This window comes from Amphiura filiformis, chromosome 2 (assembly GCF_039555335.1).
Source record: "Amphiura filiformis chromosome 2, Afil_fr2py, whole genome shotgun sequence".
In the NCBI taxonomy this organism is placed as follows: domain Eukaryota; kingdom Metazoa; phylum Echinodermata; class Ophiuroidea; order Amphilepidida; family Amphiuridae; genus Amphiura; species Amphiura filiformis.
In genome coordinates, this window is record NC_092629.1 from 25,697,627 (window position 1) to 25,716,095 (window position 18,469).

The 18,469-nt window shown below is 36.2% G+C and overlaps 1 protein-coding gene across 2 annotated transcripts in view; it reads right to left on the bottom strand.

Moving 5' to 3' along the window:
- Positions 1-517: 517 nt before the first annotated feature.
- Positions 518-18,469, bottom strand: part of LOC140146030 (patched domain-containing protein 3-like) — a 38,181-nt gene continuing 20,229 nt past the window's right edge. Inside the window, exons 11-14 of one of the 2 annotated variants that reach the window (XM_072167770.1) lie at positions 17,873-18,017; positions 13,074-13,195; positions 11,960-12,247; positions 518-1,901 (exon numbers count right to left, since the gene is read on the bottom strand). In XM_072167770.1, coding sequence (XP_072023871.1) covers positions 1,629-1,901; positions 11,960-12,247; positions 13,074-13,195; positions 17,873-18,017 — 828 coding nt within the window. In that variant the 3' untranslated portion in view covers positions 518-1,628. Of the gene's footprint in view, positions 1,902-9,273; positions 10,599-11,959; positions 12,248-13,073; positions 13,196-17,872; positions 18,018-18,469 lie in introns of those variants that run through there. The other variant, XM_072167771.1, reaches the window with a different exon arrangement.

Here is an 18,469-nt window from a genome sequence, read left to right on the forward strand (position 1 = left end):
TGGGTGGGCAAATTGGACCCTGATACATAACCAATGGGGCTAGGTAAAACTAGATGATTAGCAAATAACTATTGGAGAGCGAGTCTTTCACTCTACATTAAAAGAATATGCTACAGGAATTAGATAAACCATAATAAATACTTTGATCTGATTAACTATTTACAATAATGGTGACATCAGGGGTGTATAGTACTAGCATCATGGGGTACAGAGTGGTGGCACCAGGCAGTATATATACATGTAGGCCTACACAGTGGTATCATCAGGGGGCATTTGGCCCCTTCCATTTGGGCTCTGTCTCAGTCAGGAGAATAAAAGAAGCACTTTATACCCCAGTGCCACTGAGAGGCACTTAATGCTCCATCAGTGGCGGCACCAGGAAATGCTATGGGGTGGGGGCAAAATCGAATAATTTTGTGCAAAATTGCAGCAAAAAGTGGAAATTTACATCATTTTTGGGGTTTTGCCTCAAAAGTGTGTTGGGGGGGGGGGCAAGAAAAATATTGGGAGGGCAAATACCCCTTGCCCCCCCCATAGCGCCGCCACTGTGCTCCATAGGCTTCAACATAAAAAAGTCCCCCAAATTTTGAAGAGCTATCTCAAGAACCACTGAACCAATGCCAGGTGTGTTTGTACTCTAATGCATTTTTCACAATGATTCCAAATGGTTATTATAAAATTTCTGAATTAAAAAAATTGAACTTGTTGTCTGCAATCGACACCCATGTGGAGTTAAAAGGTTGATTCTAAATTAGAATGACCTATTTCCATTTCAAATCTGACATGCCCCTTTGGAAGATTTAAGGAAACTATTCCACTGATGGTGTGCATGTATTCAAATGCGATTGGCTAGTATAAATTATTTTTAACTCGTATTTCCTGTATACTTTAATACCTATATCTTCCACAACTTGAGTATTTCAAATGGAAGTTACCCAATTGTCTATTCTATTTGAAACTCATACTCCCCCTGTGGAAGAGCTTATCAATATCTTCCATATATAGTGGGAGTGTGGGTTACAAATAAAATAGCCCAATAAGCTAGCCTTTTGAATTCCCATGTCTTTTTCACTCCAATACTTTATCAATCTATTAGGCCAAGAAAAAAAGTTGTTTGGTTGTGTTGTGATCTGTATGTCACAGCTTAGAAGTTTAAACAAACCTTGTAAGTGTTCCCATTAAAGAACATAACTAATTGTTCCATTCAGCTATGACTCTCAAACTTGTGCAATAGCTGCCTTATAGACATTATGACAATTTCTGCATTTTATATTGTACACAATCTAAAAATATGACATCTGGCATCTATTGCAGAGAGGGTCTTCTTGGCCTAAACCCATAGAAATTCCTTTTGGAGTTTAGGTTGAACTTAAGCTGTAGGTTTGAAACTTGCAGCTGTGTCCTCTCATTCACAGCATCATTCACTTAAGACCACTCTGATAATACTCCCAAATTGTGACTTCAGGCTCATTTCGTGGGAGCAGGTCACAGTTGTGCTCTGATGAACATTGCCCCTACTGAGAAAAACTTTCCCTTACAGCCCCAGTTCTGCCTCTTCCACATGACGTGGTAGGTGTGTCCTCTTTTACATCAACTCACACGTTCTTAGTACATCTTTCACCACTAATTTATGTTGTACTCTGAGCAAAGTCCTTTCTTAGAAAACTTTTCCCACCTGCCCCTCCCACATGACCTACAGGATTTCTGATATATATTGGTGACTTTGACTGATATGATGCATTGATACGGCTACCGACTGATGAATGATGTTCATACCTTTGATCCATATATATTGGCCTGTGGATTGGAAAACGTTGAGTTGAGTGCGGTGGATGGTTTTCATGGCCGTAAGAATGGTGATAAAAATGATCAGGTCTCGAGCTTGCTCCAGGTGAAATTATCTGTAACATTAAGGCAATGTCTTGGTTAAAGCCATAAATACGATCTTATAATATGAAATTGGTTATTTTTTTTCGAACCTGATTTTTTTGCATATTTGTAATGTTTACACATGCCCCAACTTGCACCTAAATGGAATCGGCCAAATTTGTTGTATTTGTAGGTCAACAGAGCAAAGTTTGACATATTATCATAATTTAAAAATTATGATAATATGTCCTCCCATAGAACTGCGTGTTAAATGGCCAAAATAACCAGTAGGGTTTCTTTCACTTTACCTTGTTATTTCAACCTAAAATGGACAGCAACCCTTCCCATCAGTTATTACTAAATATTATTTCAACATTTTGAATAAAGAATAATAAAATCCAAATTTGACGGAAATCGTACATTAAGGGAAGGGTATGAACTTTTGGACAGTATTTATTGTGGGACATTAGAGCACATTAGACATATCAAATTGCATTCTGAATACGAAGAATGTCCTGATATCAAATAATTTTGATTTTTGAAATCGCAATGTAATACACATTTTATGGAAAATCATTAAAAATTGATATTTTTGATATTTAACAGTACTTGAAGTAAACTTTATAAATCTGATGATTTATACTTAAAGTGTATGTAGGTGGGATGAAAAGCCGACGATCAATAGAAAATTTTGACCTTTCGTATTGAAGATATGGATTTTTTTCCCAAAACACCAAAAAAAATAGGTCTTTTGGGAAAAAAAATCCATATCTTCAATATAAAAGGTCAAAATTTTCAATTGATCGTCGGCTTTTCCTCCCAGCTACATACACTTTAAGAATATATCATTAGATTTATAAAATTTATTTCGAGGACTGTTATATATCAAAAATTTGAAAAATATCAAATTTTAATAATTTGTCATAAAATTTGTATTATATCGTGAATTTCAAAAATGAAAATTATTTGATATCAGAAAGACATGCTTCAGTATTCAGAATGCAATTCGATATGTCTGAGGTGATCTCATGTCCCACAAAAAATACTGTCAAAACGCCATAAACGCTCATTCTAGATCCCTTAAGGCTTTAAGTTTCTCTTATGAAGGAAATGGGCTATTCAAATTAAAATCCATACACCCTATGGAAGACATGACCTCAATCTTCACACAGGGAGTCTGAATTTCAAATGGGGTTACCTGATTAGGTGACTCCATCTGAAACTCATACTCCCTGTGTTGGAGATTCAGGTCCTGTTTTCCCATTGAGGAACAGATCAACTACAACACCAGAGATTATTTACAGTGTAATGTGATTTGCGAAAACCCTTCACATGTCGCAATCACTATTTTGCTTTATAAATATACGAGGGGGTATCCAAAAGTTTTTGAAATCACCCAGAAGTGAAGGAGCTATATCGATGAAATTTTGTCAGTGTAATAACTAGTCCTTATGGTCCAAAAATGGTCTCATAAGTATATTTACTTTCTTTACAGGTGGCGCTAGATGGGCAGTAGGCGCATAACCTGCAAGATGGTGAAAATTGAGGCACGCAGCGTGATTAAGTTCCTGCATTTGAAGGGTTTGGCCTACAATGCTCAGAAAATCTATGATGAAATGAAAGCTATCTAAGGTGACGATTGCCCATCATGTGGCACTGTTGCTTTTTGAATAAGGAATTTCCAAACTGGCCACATGTCCCTGACAGATGAGCCAAGAAGTGGACATCCATCACTTACGGATGATGCGGCCACAGTGAAGAAACTCAAGAAAGTGGAGGATCTTATCATGAAAAGGTTATGCGCCTACTGCCCATCTAGCGCCACCTGTAAAGAAATATACTTATGAGACCATTTTTGGACCATAATGTACATAAGGACCAGTGATTACACTGACAAAATTTCATCGATATACAAATGTAGCTCTTTCACTTCTGGGTGATTTCAAAAACTTTTGGATACCCCCTCGTAATAAAGGGTAAAACTCTTATTTCTTTCGATCCTTCTTTACTTTGCGCATAACTTTAGATGTTGAAATCACAGGAACAACATGAAAACAGTTCTAAAAAGAGTTGTAAATTCACACATTTTTGGTCTACAAAACTCAAAAATACACCATAGTGTAACAAGTAAACCTCATCATAAAATTGCTTCAAAAACCTCACATTTTGTTAGGCAAAAAATTATACTGCGACACCTTAATTTCCATCAGTTGATCTTTTAATGGGTTCTTCCATGAGTCGTTCACGAATTAAAAAATTACAATTTATTGCAAATTTACCAAACTTGTATTACAATAAAGATATGTTGTTGATTCAAGGTGTATATCTACTTCATTGCAAAGAGTGCTAACGCCTGCTTGGACTTAAATATGTTACAATGTACATGTATTTTCAAAACAGTCACTAAATCAGCCAATAAACTTTAAAAAGCATGTGAACATGAGGCCAAAAAGTCCCAAATCTGGCGAAAATAAATAAAATATGCGGACATTTGGATTCACAAAAACCAATTCAGGCTAAAACCTGAAAAGTGCCATCTGGTGCTTGAGGTTAGATTGGATTGATACAAATAAATGGTGGATATGATTTACATTTTGTGTTAGGGACGAAGTTAATTCATGGGCCATTAAGTCCTGCACAAAAATCTAAGTACATAGTCGATTTTTGTGTCAGTTCCTGCAGAACTGACACCTTTAGTACAGGTTTGACGATCACGTGACGAATCGAATCTGTGACGTCAATGTTAATATCGATATCAATTTAAGGCTGTTCTAGTTAAATTACATACCCATTGGCATTTTGGCTGTATCATTTAATTTACATACTCAACATTTCCCTGTGCACTTAGTCCATGAATTGATCCTGATTTGCATTGTCGTATAGAGTTATATTTTTGTACACAACAGGGATGTTACTATTGTTTTAACTAAATGAAGCATACTTTTGCTTTTATCTTTCTTTGTCCTTTATGAATTATAAATTAGTATAATTAATATAATTCTTTGCTTCAGCGACCCAGGGGTAAACAGACAAACAAAAACAAAGGTCAAAATCCTTCAATTTCTGTGAAAATTGAACAAAAAGTACCCAAATCCCTACATTTTATATCTCCCTGTGTTATAGACAAATTGTATACATCACATTTAAAATCATTTAAAATGACTTATAAATTGCCTTATGCTATAATGGGGTAGCTTATACATTTGTATTATGTGAACTTTGTTTTTAAATTTTGGCTTCCAGGTTAGTTTCTCGGAGCTGGTGAGGTGTATCTGGGTTTAACTTAGTAGGGTGGTGGTAAGCGGCTGCCCTAAGACTTGATGCATTTTTGGCGCAAAATATGCAAATTAAGTGGCTAATTTGCATATTTAACTTAAAAATAGTTTTTTTGGGTTTTTTTTGCCATTTAGAAGAACTGGTGAGGCGTATAGGGATATAACTTGATGAGGTTGTGGTAGCGGCAGTTTCACGGAGCTGGTGAGGTGTATTGGGGTATAATTTGGTAGGGTGGTGGTAAGTGGCTGCCCTAAGATTTGATGCAATTTTTGGCATAAATTAGGTAGCTAATTTGCATATTTAACTTAAAATTTGTTTTTGGGTGGTTTTTTTTGCCATTTCGAAGAACTGATGAGGCGTATAGGGATGTAACTTGATGAGGTTGTGGTAAGCGGCAGTCGTAAGATCCGATGCACTTTTTGTCGCAAGATAAGCAAATTAGTCACCACATTTGCCTATTTTTTTATTTGTCGAATTGCTTTTGGCCATTTTTCGGAACCATCTTTAACATTACATTCAAATAATAATTACATTGTAAATTACATTGTAAATTGGAACTGACACCAATTTTTTTCAGGAATATCTTGTTACTTTAATAAGATCAATAAACTGGTTGATCCTAAAATCGGAATTGTTCAATAAGTGAGCCCTCATTATAATTATGCCATTGCATTCAACATACATATACTTTAGGGGGCTATCATATTCCAAATATACAGGGGGGGTAAAATTTTTGGAAAGAAAAATAGGGGGGTCATAAAATTTTGATGACCAAAATGTAAGGAGTCACAAGATGACCACAGATAGTGTTATTTTATTCCTGATTTCAATACAATTTTAACCTGTTTAGGGGTAAGGTGTATCTGTGGTGGGGGGGGTCATAAAATTTGTATTACCGAAATAGGGGGGAATTGCAATTTTATTGATGCTGACTTTTTGTAAATTTGGTACCCCCTTATGGAGAAAATGATACTGCTACTGTGGTACTAATTATATAACCATTTTATGACATTTTATTGAATACTTCAGTTGCGCTAACATCTGTATACTATAATTTCGAGTTCAATAGAATGCATTCATCATGATTTTTAATATATTTATTATTTATCAAAAATTTGACTATTCAACCTTTGCACGGATCCGCCATATTGCTACCAAAACAAGGATCTCCCTGCAAATACATGCATAAAAAGTGCATTGTTTCTTGCGCTTTTCTAGCTATGCGCCAGAGGGCTTTTTGCAATCCGACGCTGCAATTAAAGCAAGCATTTGACAGGTGTACACAACACACACTTTATGGGTAGAACCTCATTTTGAGATGACCATGTGTTTGGTCCCCAGGTTTCTAACAAATCAAGCAAAATCAGCGCCCCACTCCCTGGTAGTTGGTAATGAGTGTTGGATCATCAGAACTGCATTTCAGAATTTCATACATATGACTCGTAGTTTGGTGTACAAGTGACTGATTTGAAAATGCACTTTTAAAACATCCTTATGCAAAAGCATTTGATAATATGTGGATTTAGGGTTTCACTACTGGAAGTCAATTTGTGCGAAATTCCTTCCCACAATGCTATAAGCATTTTGCATAACAATAGATACAGTTCGGAGGTTAATCAATCCCTTTGTTATGCAATACATATTGCATTGTGGGAAGGAATTTCGCACAAATTGACTTTCGTAGAGAAACCCTAAATCTGTGTATTGCAGTCATTAGTTATTTATATTGTAAAATAGTCTCTTACAAATGCATAGTGAATACATCAGTGAAATATTTACATGCTATATAGTATCTACATTTTACACATGTAGTCCTATCTACAATTTACTGTTTTCAAAATGTTTAGCTATAATCACCTGCATAATCTTTATTAAAAAAACAGACAAAAAAAAAAGAGATTCACATTTACAGATACTCCAACATTAAATACAAAATATATCAGGTTTATTGTGTGTTTTTTTTCATTGCTATGAATTTAAGCAATTTTGATTGAAACACTAACTATACATAGTTTTTTACATTAAGATCTCTTGAATAAAACAATTTGAATGAATTTATAAGATACTCCACTTTTAAATACAAAATAAATATTTTTTTCAATGCTATCAACATTCTTTGATCATGAATATATCACACACATTCCACTATTGGGCTAAAAGTAATGGAGCGCCATAAGAATAGTCAATTTCATTGGATTTTAAGAGAAGTATGGGCGTAAAGGCAAATTAATAAAGGAACTGAAGAAAATAAAACTTGAAATGGATTCCTGAAATTTAATAGCTAAAATCTGGAATGAACTGAATTGAAGCATGTGTTATGTTATTGTTCATTTCTTTGCAACCAGTCAACAGTCAAAGTAAAATGTGAGTATAAGATATAGAATAAGAATGAGCTAAACGCTGCCTTCTAATTTGTTTGACTGATGCATAACTTATGTTGAGAAATATGCATATTTCTCAACTGTATTTTACATGGAAATATATAAGCTTAAGTTGGAAAAATGACATTTTATGTGCTCTCCATTTTCTACTCCAATTTCATGATTTTGTTTTGTTTTAAAAACAAAAAATTTGCCACTTTACTATCTCCAAAAATGCAGATATTGGTGACCTTACTGCAAAAAGTTTGAAAATGGCATTTATTCGCTTCTACACCTCAACTGTTCATAGTAAAATATTTTGTGCAATTTGACATCAAAAATATACCACCGTTTACTTACTTACATATATATTTACACATAATAATTTTTTATTAAAACTGATATAAATATTTTCCATAATATATATATAGTAACAGATTTGTACATATTTAAACACAAAGTTACTTTTACTTTATTGAGTATTATAATAGGAATGCATATTTTGTAAGCCGGCAGTCAGAAGATATCTTGCCCTTCCCAGAATCCTTTGCAACATAATACATTATCTCCAATGACACGCCTATTACTTTGTACAGGTTCCCTTTGTTTTCATCTTGGGAATAGACTGGCTAAACATGGGTCGCAAGTCAAGCCATAAACAATTTTTTGCAAGATCTGGTTGTGCTCTTTTCATATCATTTAAAGTACATCACTATTGACCCATGTTGCCCTAGATAACAAATCAGTACAAAACATTGAAATGGGAGAAATGCATTGTGGGAAGCGCAAGATATCTTCTCTGACCGGTAGTGTTTGGAGGCACAGCAAGGTTGCAATCAGTCATGGGATATATGCACACACATGACCATATTAAGTAAGCCATACACAAACATAGAAGCAGGCAGCACTTCCGGGCCGTAGCAAGGTTGAAAAATGTGGGGCAGCCATCATAAATGTGGAGCCGCCAAAATACAAATATATGCCCAAATTGAAATAAAGATATAAAGAAAAACATAACAAATTTCTCAAAAGTGGGGTGGCCATGGCATCCCGGCCATCTTGCTACGGCCCTGCAGCACTTCACTGTGGCAGAACATGATATGTGATGAATGTAGATCTGCAGATAATTGCATTTTGTGGTATTTTCATGCACTGCATGTCAACCAATCACCAACAGCTTTAACACCATATTTGACACCACTCCTCATTCAACCACCCTCCCCCATCTTAAAATTGCATCTGCTTAAGCACCCCTTTTTATGATGCATTTTAAACTGGTATCAATAATCACACCCTATACAGGTGGTGGAATATTATTGTGTATACCCCAAGGTATCAAGCTTATATAATTATGGCACAAGACCCACAGGTTGCCAATCATTTTGCGGCAGGATAAAAGGAGGCAGCATGGCGGAATTTTTTAGCCATTTTTTTAGATTATGTCCAAAAAATGCCTATAAAAACATTAAAATGTCGAGCTCGCTTCCAAATGGGGACCAAAGATATCCTGGCAATAGAAAGGACAGGGCCTTTGAAATGGGCAATTCCAGTTGAAATCCATACACCCCCATGGAAGCTTAGACATGACCTTAATTTCCCACAAAGTGTGAATTTCAAATGGAGCTACTTGAATGGATGACTCCATTTGAAATCTACACCTCTGTGTGGGAGATTAACCCTAACCCTACACATGGTTTTTTTGCTATCGGAAGGAAAGAAGAAACGAAAAAGGAGAGAAGGTGAAGAAAAAAGTCACATGGTACCCCGGGATTCGAACCGGGACCCCTCGCATGCCACGCACACGATCACCGACATGTAGCTGCCGAGGTTTAGCTGCTGGGCAGCAATTCCCTGGGTATTTATGACTTAGGCTAATTGTGTCATCAAGTCACATGGAATGCATGTATGCAGAGTGGTTTTAATAGTGAGCTTTAGTGAGACCTGTTAGGGTTAAGGTCATGGCTTCCATAGGGGTGTAAGGATTAACTGGAATAGTCCAATGAATGTGTCCATGCCTGCAGGTTTAGGTCAAATATGGTATTTAGTATTATTCTACAGTTCTACATATGAGGCGTCAAAATAAAAACCCACACCCTGTCCTACAGGCACATGGACGTTTTAAGTAGTGTCTTTTTATACTTTCTTTTGCAAATGATCTTAAAAAGCACCAAAATCTGTAAATATTTTGAAATACAAAAACCATAACCCTGAAACTTTCAACATTAAGGTTGGCATTAATTTGTACAGGAAAAAAATCCCCAATTCTTTACATCTGGGTCAATTGGGCCCGTATAACGGGATTTTTTTCCGTCACCTAATAGCAACATCGTACAGACATACATTCTACATTACATACATTCTACATTACATATATTCTACATTACATACATTAAGGATCAGAAGATTTTTCCCAGGATTTTTGTCTGTCATTTCCTGTCAAAACAGTACAAAACTAGTTGGTTTTTTTTTTTTCTGGCCCTTAAGACAAACAATATGTGATGCGAACAAGCTAAATGAGTCTGATGTCGATTAAAATCAAAATTCGGTGTTCAATTTCATTTCATGAGACTTTTTCAGAGCTTCATTTTGCTGAAACCCCATCATAATTTGACTTATGGCCATCTTAATGTTGCTCAGAACAATGAAATATAAAGGAAGTTGAATACTATTATTGGCTATATCTCAAAATCAATATTCATTTTACTTGATCGCATAACATATAACATATATATGCTTTAGCATTGCTGAGACTCTGCAAGGGTGTGAGATGTCACATACTAAATATGGGCTGAAAATCTAAAAATGCATAAATTTTGGCAAAAAAAGAAGAAGAAGCAAATCAGCTGAAAAGAGGTACTCTCACACCCCTGGCACTACTGCTTATACTACAAAAGCATAATCTTTGTTATTGCACCCTTATATCTCCTCAATATATATAGCTTCTTTTCCACAAAGCATGAATGCATGAGTTGCCTGGCCTACATGAAGCATGATTTTAAGCTTAATGCACCCTTAGTCTCCTCCACATAGCATCTTTGCTCAAAAGCATGAAAGCACTATAACTGAGCTGCATGATTAGCACTTTTCACCATCCTGCACATGAAACACAATAATGAAACAAATAATTAACATTAGTAACTTTATTCCACATAGGCCTACCTGGGATTGACACCTATGCTGGTATTATTATTATACCAAGGATCTACACCTATGCTGGTATTATGTTCATGGGGGGGCTTGCTTATCCCTAATCCCACAGTAATGGATTAACGCCTGTATTATGTCTATCAGGGTGCTACCCCCATGCCCCAGGATCTATGCCTATACTGGTATTATGTTTGGAAGGAAGGGGCTTGCTTATCCTCCATCCCCAAGGATCTACGCCTATGCTGGTATTATATTTTTTGGGACATTGCTTACCCCCCCCCCCCCATATCACCGGGATCTATGCCTAATACTGTTATTATGTTTGGGGGAAAGGGGGGGTGGGGCTTGCCTATCCCCCCATCCCTAGGATTAATGTCTGTTACAGTACTGGTCTTATGTTCATGAGGGGCTTTCCCATGCCCCGGGATCTATGCCTATACTGGTATTCGGAGGAGGATGGGCTTGCTTATCCCCCATCCCCAAGCATCTATGCCTATGTTGGTATTATATTTTTTGGGGAGGGGGGCTTGCTTACACCCCCCATATAACCGGGATCTGTGCATATACTGGCATTATATTCATGCCTGGCGTTAACCCCCTGGGTACTACCTGCCGATCTAACATTGCCTCTGATTGGTCAATTATATGATATCTTCACTTTAATCACCAATCAGATTGGAGCTTTGCAAATAATTCATCCGAATTTTTTTGTGTGGTGAAATTATTCTAACAATGTTGCTGATTGGTCCAATTAATAACGAAAACTTCTTTTTGGCCAATCAGCAGGTAGTTCTCATGGGGTTAATGTCTCATCAAATACGAAGTTGATTTGTCACTTGTAATGGACCGTTTTGACAATTTCAACAAAATTGCCAAGAGGCTACACAGGAGGTTTAAACACGTTCAGGGGCCAATGATATATAATAGATTCTGCTTTAAACATGTTCAAGGGCCAATGATACATAATAGATTTTTGATTTAAACATGTTCAGGGGCCAATGATACATAATAGATTTTTGATTTAAACATGTTCAGGGGCCAATGACACAGAATAGATTGCTTTAAACATGTTCAAGGGCCAATGATAGGCCTATATAATAGATTTGTCCTGCTCATTGACACATTACCTGATGACCAATAAATCCATTGGTGATTTCATCTCAACTCCATCCTCATTCACAAAGGCTGGATTGAAATGCAGGGTTACCCCCCCCCCCATTAGTAGAACTATGACACCCCCTACACCCTCCATTTTGAACACCAGCAACCTCCCCACCCTGTGTTAGATAATGGTTTGTTTATCTTACCTGATGACTAGCAGATCCATTTGTTTGTGATTTCATCTCAACTCCCTCCTCATTCACAAAGGCTGGATTGAAATGTGGCGTTATCCTCGGCTCCCCATTCGGCTCTCCCGCATCGTGGACAACCTTCTCTTTTTCCGGCTCTGGTGTGACCGCCCTAGGTGTGGGTGCTTTACCAGACTCTTCCGCAGGCTTGGCAGATAGGTATGGACTTGGCCCAATAAGGCTTAATATGACAGGCAAGAAAACTAGACCATGGAAGAGACCAAATATAACAACTAAGAGGAAAATCTGTTGAGAGAAAAGAAATAAAAGTATGATGTAAAAAAATGGAGCAAAATTTTGGAACAAATTTTGAAAAAAATAACAAAATTCTGGGTACTTAGGAGAAGAAAGTGGGTCGCTTGGTTCGGAATTATTTTAAAATGGGTCATGGGGTGAGCAACAGGCTTTTTATTAATTTTGAAAGGCACAAAACTCAAACTTTGGATGGTGCTAGGTCCTAATATGTTAATGCTCTGCATGCTAGTCATATAGGCTTCAACATTTTCTCAAAATATCCAGAGTTATAAAAAACCCAGCTTTGTCTCATGTCCCGAGCGATTACAAATCTAATGTGGTATGCGGTTCTTAATTGTTTATTTTATAAATAAATCAGGTGTTCAATTAACTACCCCCTTGAAATACTTTGTTTTGCCAATGGCATGTCTTTTGAACAAAATAAAAATTGTGAAATAAAATTTTATTTTAGAACATTTCACCATCAGAAATCCAATGTGTACAGGGCAGTGGCGTAGGCAGCACAGGGGGCTCTCAAAGGAGCTGCCAAAATGGTTATAAAAATCACTCACAAATCTATAAATGAGCTATTCCAGTTGAAATCCGTACACCTCCTATGGAAGACATGACCTTAATCTCTCAGACAAGGGACATAGATCCCAAATGAAATCACCCATTCAGGTAACTCAATTTGAAATCCACACCCCTGAGTGGAAGATTAAGGTTATATCTTCCACAGGGGTGTATGGTTTTCAAATGGAATAGCTTTGAATAGCCCAATAAGACATGGATGTGATGTGCTGCATAGGCCCCTATAATAAGTGATAGGAATACTTACTTTAAAAAATGTTGTGAATATATATGAGTTAGATGCTGCTAATAAAATAAATGCCAGGAATGTACTGAATCCACCGTTAAATACCGCAGCACCCATACAGCCTAGTGTAGCTCTGGTACGATCTACATGGAGAAATAACAACCAAACAATCATATTAATATTAGCTTCATATGTGACACAATCTTGTCCATGCCCAGCAAACGCAAAACATCTTCGACATCATTCGCAAAAGGTTGCCAGAAAACGTTTAAATGTCGAGTTATATAAAGGATATATGTGACATGATCTGGTCCATGGGGCTGGGGGCCAAAAGTGGGACATTTTAAATTGAGATAAAGGCAAAAATATGGAGTAAAAAACCAATAAAAAACATAAGAAATACATGCTAGAATGTATGCTAGACCTTTGATGTTTCAGTATATAATAGCCTGATGTGTGTATAAGGTAATAATTATAGTAACTCAATTTTCAAAAATGCCTCCTTTGGCTCCCATGGATCAGATCTTGTGACATAAAGGGTATAAGGGTGATTCTCTGAAAAGGTGAACTTTTCTGTCCTGCGACTTTCGGCGCTCATGAAAGTTTTAAAAGCGGATTTTTATTTTCTTTTTTGGCTTAGTCATGGACTTTTGTATGTATAAAAATAGTTAAGAACATCCAAGTGGGGAAAAATAAATTCTTCAATATCTGACGACCCCCCTGAAAACCCCATGTCCCGATGTCACGCACCGAATTTGAGTGATTTTGTAGTATTTTTGTGAGCAAGAGTGAAAATTACCACTGACTGGGGTAAATATCATGTCTAAGAAGGTTTAAATGCTTAAAACCACTTCTAAAGTCAAATTTTCAAAAATTTGTGTCAAAAAATTGCTGTCCCTTAGTTTTGCATCATTGCCGTCACATTGGCATCAAAACGGCTGGAGGTGAAGACCAAATATCAGAGGTCAATAATTTGACCCGTCAGACGCTGCCGTTTACAGACGCACGAAAAACATCAACCGAAATAGCTGCACATTGGCACTCTTTTCCTGCCAATTTTGAGGGTATCTTCAAGTATACAGGTGCGTACCTTTATTCAACATCATCTCCAAACGTTTCTGATCAATTTGATATAAGTGTAATTATTGTTGAATTTTTCCGGAAAATAATGACGGTTGAATATGTCCCACAAGCTGTTGTGGTGATATGTAACACGTGGGTAAATTTTACCCTGCTATTAACCGTAAGCAATGTCTGAACCATCATCTCCGCTACATCAGTTGGCGTCACAATTTGCCGTGGCGGAGATGATTCTCTATAGGAATTTGTGTAGAAATATCATCTCCGTCACATCACCATCATCTCCATCACAGCACCGGATCTTGAGATACAGCGAAGTCCAGTTTAGTTTATCAGAAAATGCTTACCAATTCTAAACCTTCTCATCTGTATGAATTTCATTTTCAAGTAGTGTGAAAACATTACTGAAATCACATTTATCGGTGCAATTATGATGGAGATGATTCTCTATAGGAATTTGTGTAGAAATATCATCTATGTAACATCACCATCCATCTCCATCACAGCAATGTCATCTCCATCACAATTGTTGTTGACCTTTATTTGACCTTTGACCCAGACAACATGGAATTTACTATTTGGAAATGTAATTGATTACGTGGAGTCAAAGAAGCAGTTCACATCAAAGCCAACCAACCATCTCTCAACAAAGACAGGGGCCGGTTCACGCTTTCAGGAGTCTACGAGCCTGTTATCAGGTCAAAGGTCAAGAAAATCACGACCTGATACAGTCACTCACTCGCTGATGAAAGATGGAGTACCATCTGAAAATTCCGAGGTAGGAATTGTGTTTGGATCAAAAGCCCGGTGGGTTCAGTCTTCACTGACAATGTGTACGCATGATGGTTCCAATTAGGGGTACTTTTCAAGAAATGTCCGCAGAATTTTCGAGGATAAAATTGTTTGTGATTGTCCAAATTAGGGGTGTTTTGGAGCAAAATTGTCCTTGAAATGGAAAATAGGGTGTATTTCCAGGACTTTCGTCCGCGCTTTACCGCACAGTTTTCGTTATTGTCCTCATTTCCCCATGAAATAGGGGGGAAATTCAAAAGCGTCCTTGAAATGGTAAAAATAGGGATATTTATTTCGGAAAAATGTCCTTGATTCCTCGTAATAAGGGGGTGAAATGAAAATGAGTCCTCAAAATGATAAAAATAGGGGAGGTATTTGGGGCAAATTTTCCTTGATTTCAGCAAGCATAAAATAGGGGTAAAATTGCTGCAAATGTCCTTGATTCCCCGTGAAATAGGGGTCATTTTCAAATCCTGGAACGGTCATACATCCTACCTATAAATACAAACTGAACCCACCGGGATCAAAAGTTTAAATCAAAATCATGATATTGTATGTGTTTACTATGTCAATAGAAATTTATTTAGTTATTTCAAGCAAAATTATGAATATACAGCGTGTCCCAAAAGTAACTTAACATTGTGAATTGGCCATATCTTAAATATTTCCTACTTCATACCAAAATGGAGAACATATTCACATAGATTGATCTTTTAGAATTATTCTGATACCAAAAACAGCATCATTGATGACCCATTGACCTTACTGTGCGACTTTACATATGTGTGTATCAAACCCACAAAAGCAAGCTCATATGTTATTTGTTCAAGCACATTATGAATGATGTGCTTCCTTGAACAATAGAGTTGGTTCACGCACTGCACACGCTACATTTATGCATGGACATGTATGAATTACATGGCTTTATAGCGTAAGCGTGACTGCTGTTTTAGATTATAATCAGGATATATTGACAATATTAAACTTTACTATAAAACAGTTGAAGTGAAGATGAATTTCCTATAGATCAACGGATTCAGATCGTATGGTTCTTTGCCGAGAAAAAGTTGGACAAACTCACTCAAGCAAAGTTTAAGGAACATTTTAATGTTAATTATGCACAACCCAGCCGAACTTAATCCAGCAACTAGTGCAGAAATTCCTATCAACTGGATCTGTTCATGATCTTTCTCGGGCAGGACGTGGAAGAACAGGAAGATCGGCTACAAACATTGATGTCATACGAAGAGCGTTGGCGAAAAGCCCAAGGCGATCAGTACGCCGACTTTCAATGGAGAACAATGTACCGCGTACAACTGCTCATCGAATCCTCAGAAAAGATCTTAAGCAGTTTCCATATAAAATCAAGATAAAACAGAAAATGAAGATTATACATTGAAAACAAACAAACAAACAAACACAGCCAAATTAAACGAAACAGATTTTAAAATGATAACACGTTATATCGTGTTCACGTCTCATATATGACGAGACTTATTTTGCGTTTATAAAAGTGGGTTTTACGGCACGGTAGACAACCGTTAATTTCATGCCAAAGAGTCATGACCACATAGGCATGTTTGGTATCATAACATTTCTAAAAGAATTATCTACATACTGTGCAATTTTTGTAACAACACTATTAACCCAACGCAAGTTATGGCAAATTCACAATGTTAAGGGACTTTTGGGACACCCGGTACTTAAGTTTGTATAAAAAAAATACCAACAGACATGACTTTTTCCGTACAGCCTGCCTCTCATTGTCCCAACTAAATGACGAAAGTACAAAATCATATTTTTTTTTTAATGAAAAAGCAAACATGAATCAAGCAACTTACAAGTTATCCATAAAACTCATAATTAAGAGTTTTAACAATTTTTTGTCCTTTTTCCTTTTTGGCCTAAATGTGACGGAGATGATGCTCACCTGGCACAACCTGCAGATTACGCCCTCTATAATATAGAGGGCGCCCCTAAAGATTGCGCCAAATATTGTTTTCATGCACTAGAGACTTACATCCTTACAGTAAAGGAAACATTTTATAATCATTTTCAAATTCATATTTGCCTATCTTCCAATAGTACACCTTTTCAGAGAAATACCCATAAAACGTTTCCATATATCGTTCAAAAACGTTTTGTGATAACTTACTGCAAATATTCTAACATAATGTTATTTAAGTGTTAACAAAATATTTGGCAAAAAATGTTTACTTTATATAACCCGACTTTTAATGTCATTAAAACATTTTTACCAAAACCAAAAATCCAAAATATAACCTGTTAAAAACGTTTTGTGTTTGCTGGATGCAAGCCAAAGGAAGCATTTTTGAAAATTGAGTTGATTGATAATTAATTAAAACTTATGTAAAACATAAAATGTTGTCCCTTTCAAGCATTCATGCAAAAAGTACATGTAAATGTTCCTTTCAAATGCGACTAATTCCTTATGGAATAACTGACATTTATACAGCGTGATAATGGTAGTCTACAGTATTTTTTTTTATTAATGATAACCATCATGATCCTGTAATAAACTGATATCAAATGAAAGATCCTATTTTTCTCATTAACATACTAAAATTAGGAGTTCCAAATTGGTGTATTCCCGAAGATATCATCAAAAAACAATTGAGACTATAATTCAACAGTTTTTTAATGATTTCTTCAGAAATATACTGATTTGAAACGCCTAATTTCAGTATGTTAATGAGAAAAATTATGAGCTTCCACCTGATACCAAAATCTGCATTTTGATGGGGTAAAGTGGGGATCCCGGATGAGGTTGTCAATCTTTAATACTTACAAGTTAAGATCTGTTTACTTAAGTATTTTATTATTTTTTACTCCCATTTTTGTGCCTTTTAATGTCAATCAAACAATATTTTGTTGTTATGCCTTTAATTTGGTTGTTCTTCAGAATTGCATGTTTGATTTATACTCACCATTCCGTGTCCCTGAGAATATCATGAATGTGTGACCTATATGTACAGAGTAATCGACAGCTAAACCAATGGCAAGAATGAGTATAACTGCTACCACTGTATCTATGGTGATTCCCCAGAAATTAAGTGCTCCTGCAAGGTCAACCTGAAGTGAAATGAAACAGACTATAGTGTGAACAAACAATAATATATACAAATACTACATGGTTAAAGGGAAATAGGGCAAACTGTTTTTAAGTTTGAGTCATCCAGCTTACTAAACTTACTAATACAAACTTTACATATGCAAATGAATTAACTTGAAATTATTTTAACATATGTGACTCCTCGCCACAACTGAGCCCGGATGTCGCCAATCATCATTTTTGAGATATTCAACCAAAATATTCTGCTTGAAATTAGCTTTAAAATGATGTATATCATGTCTATAGTACTTGACATTTAAGTAGTGAAAAATCAATAAAACAGTCAATAAATCCTTTCTTTCCTATTGTTTATTGTTAAGTTCGATGGAGCATATCTCAATAGTGGCACTGGCGACATCCGGGCTCAGTTGTATGAGAGAGTCACATATTATAAAGGTGTGCTTACTGCTAA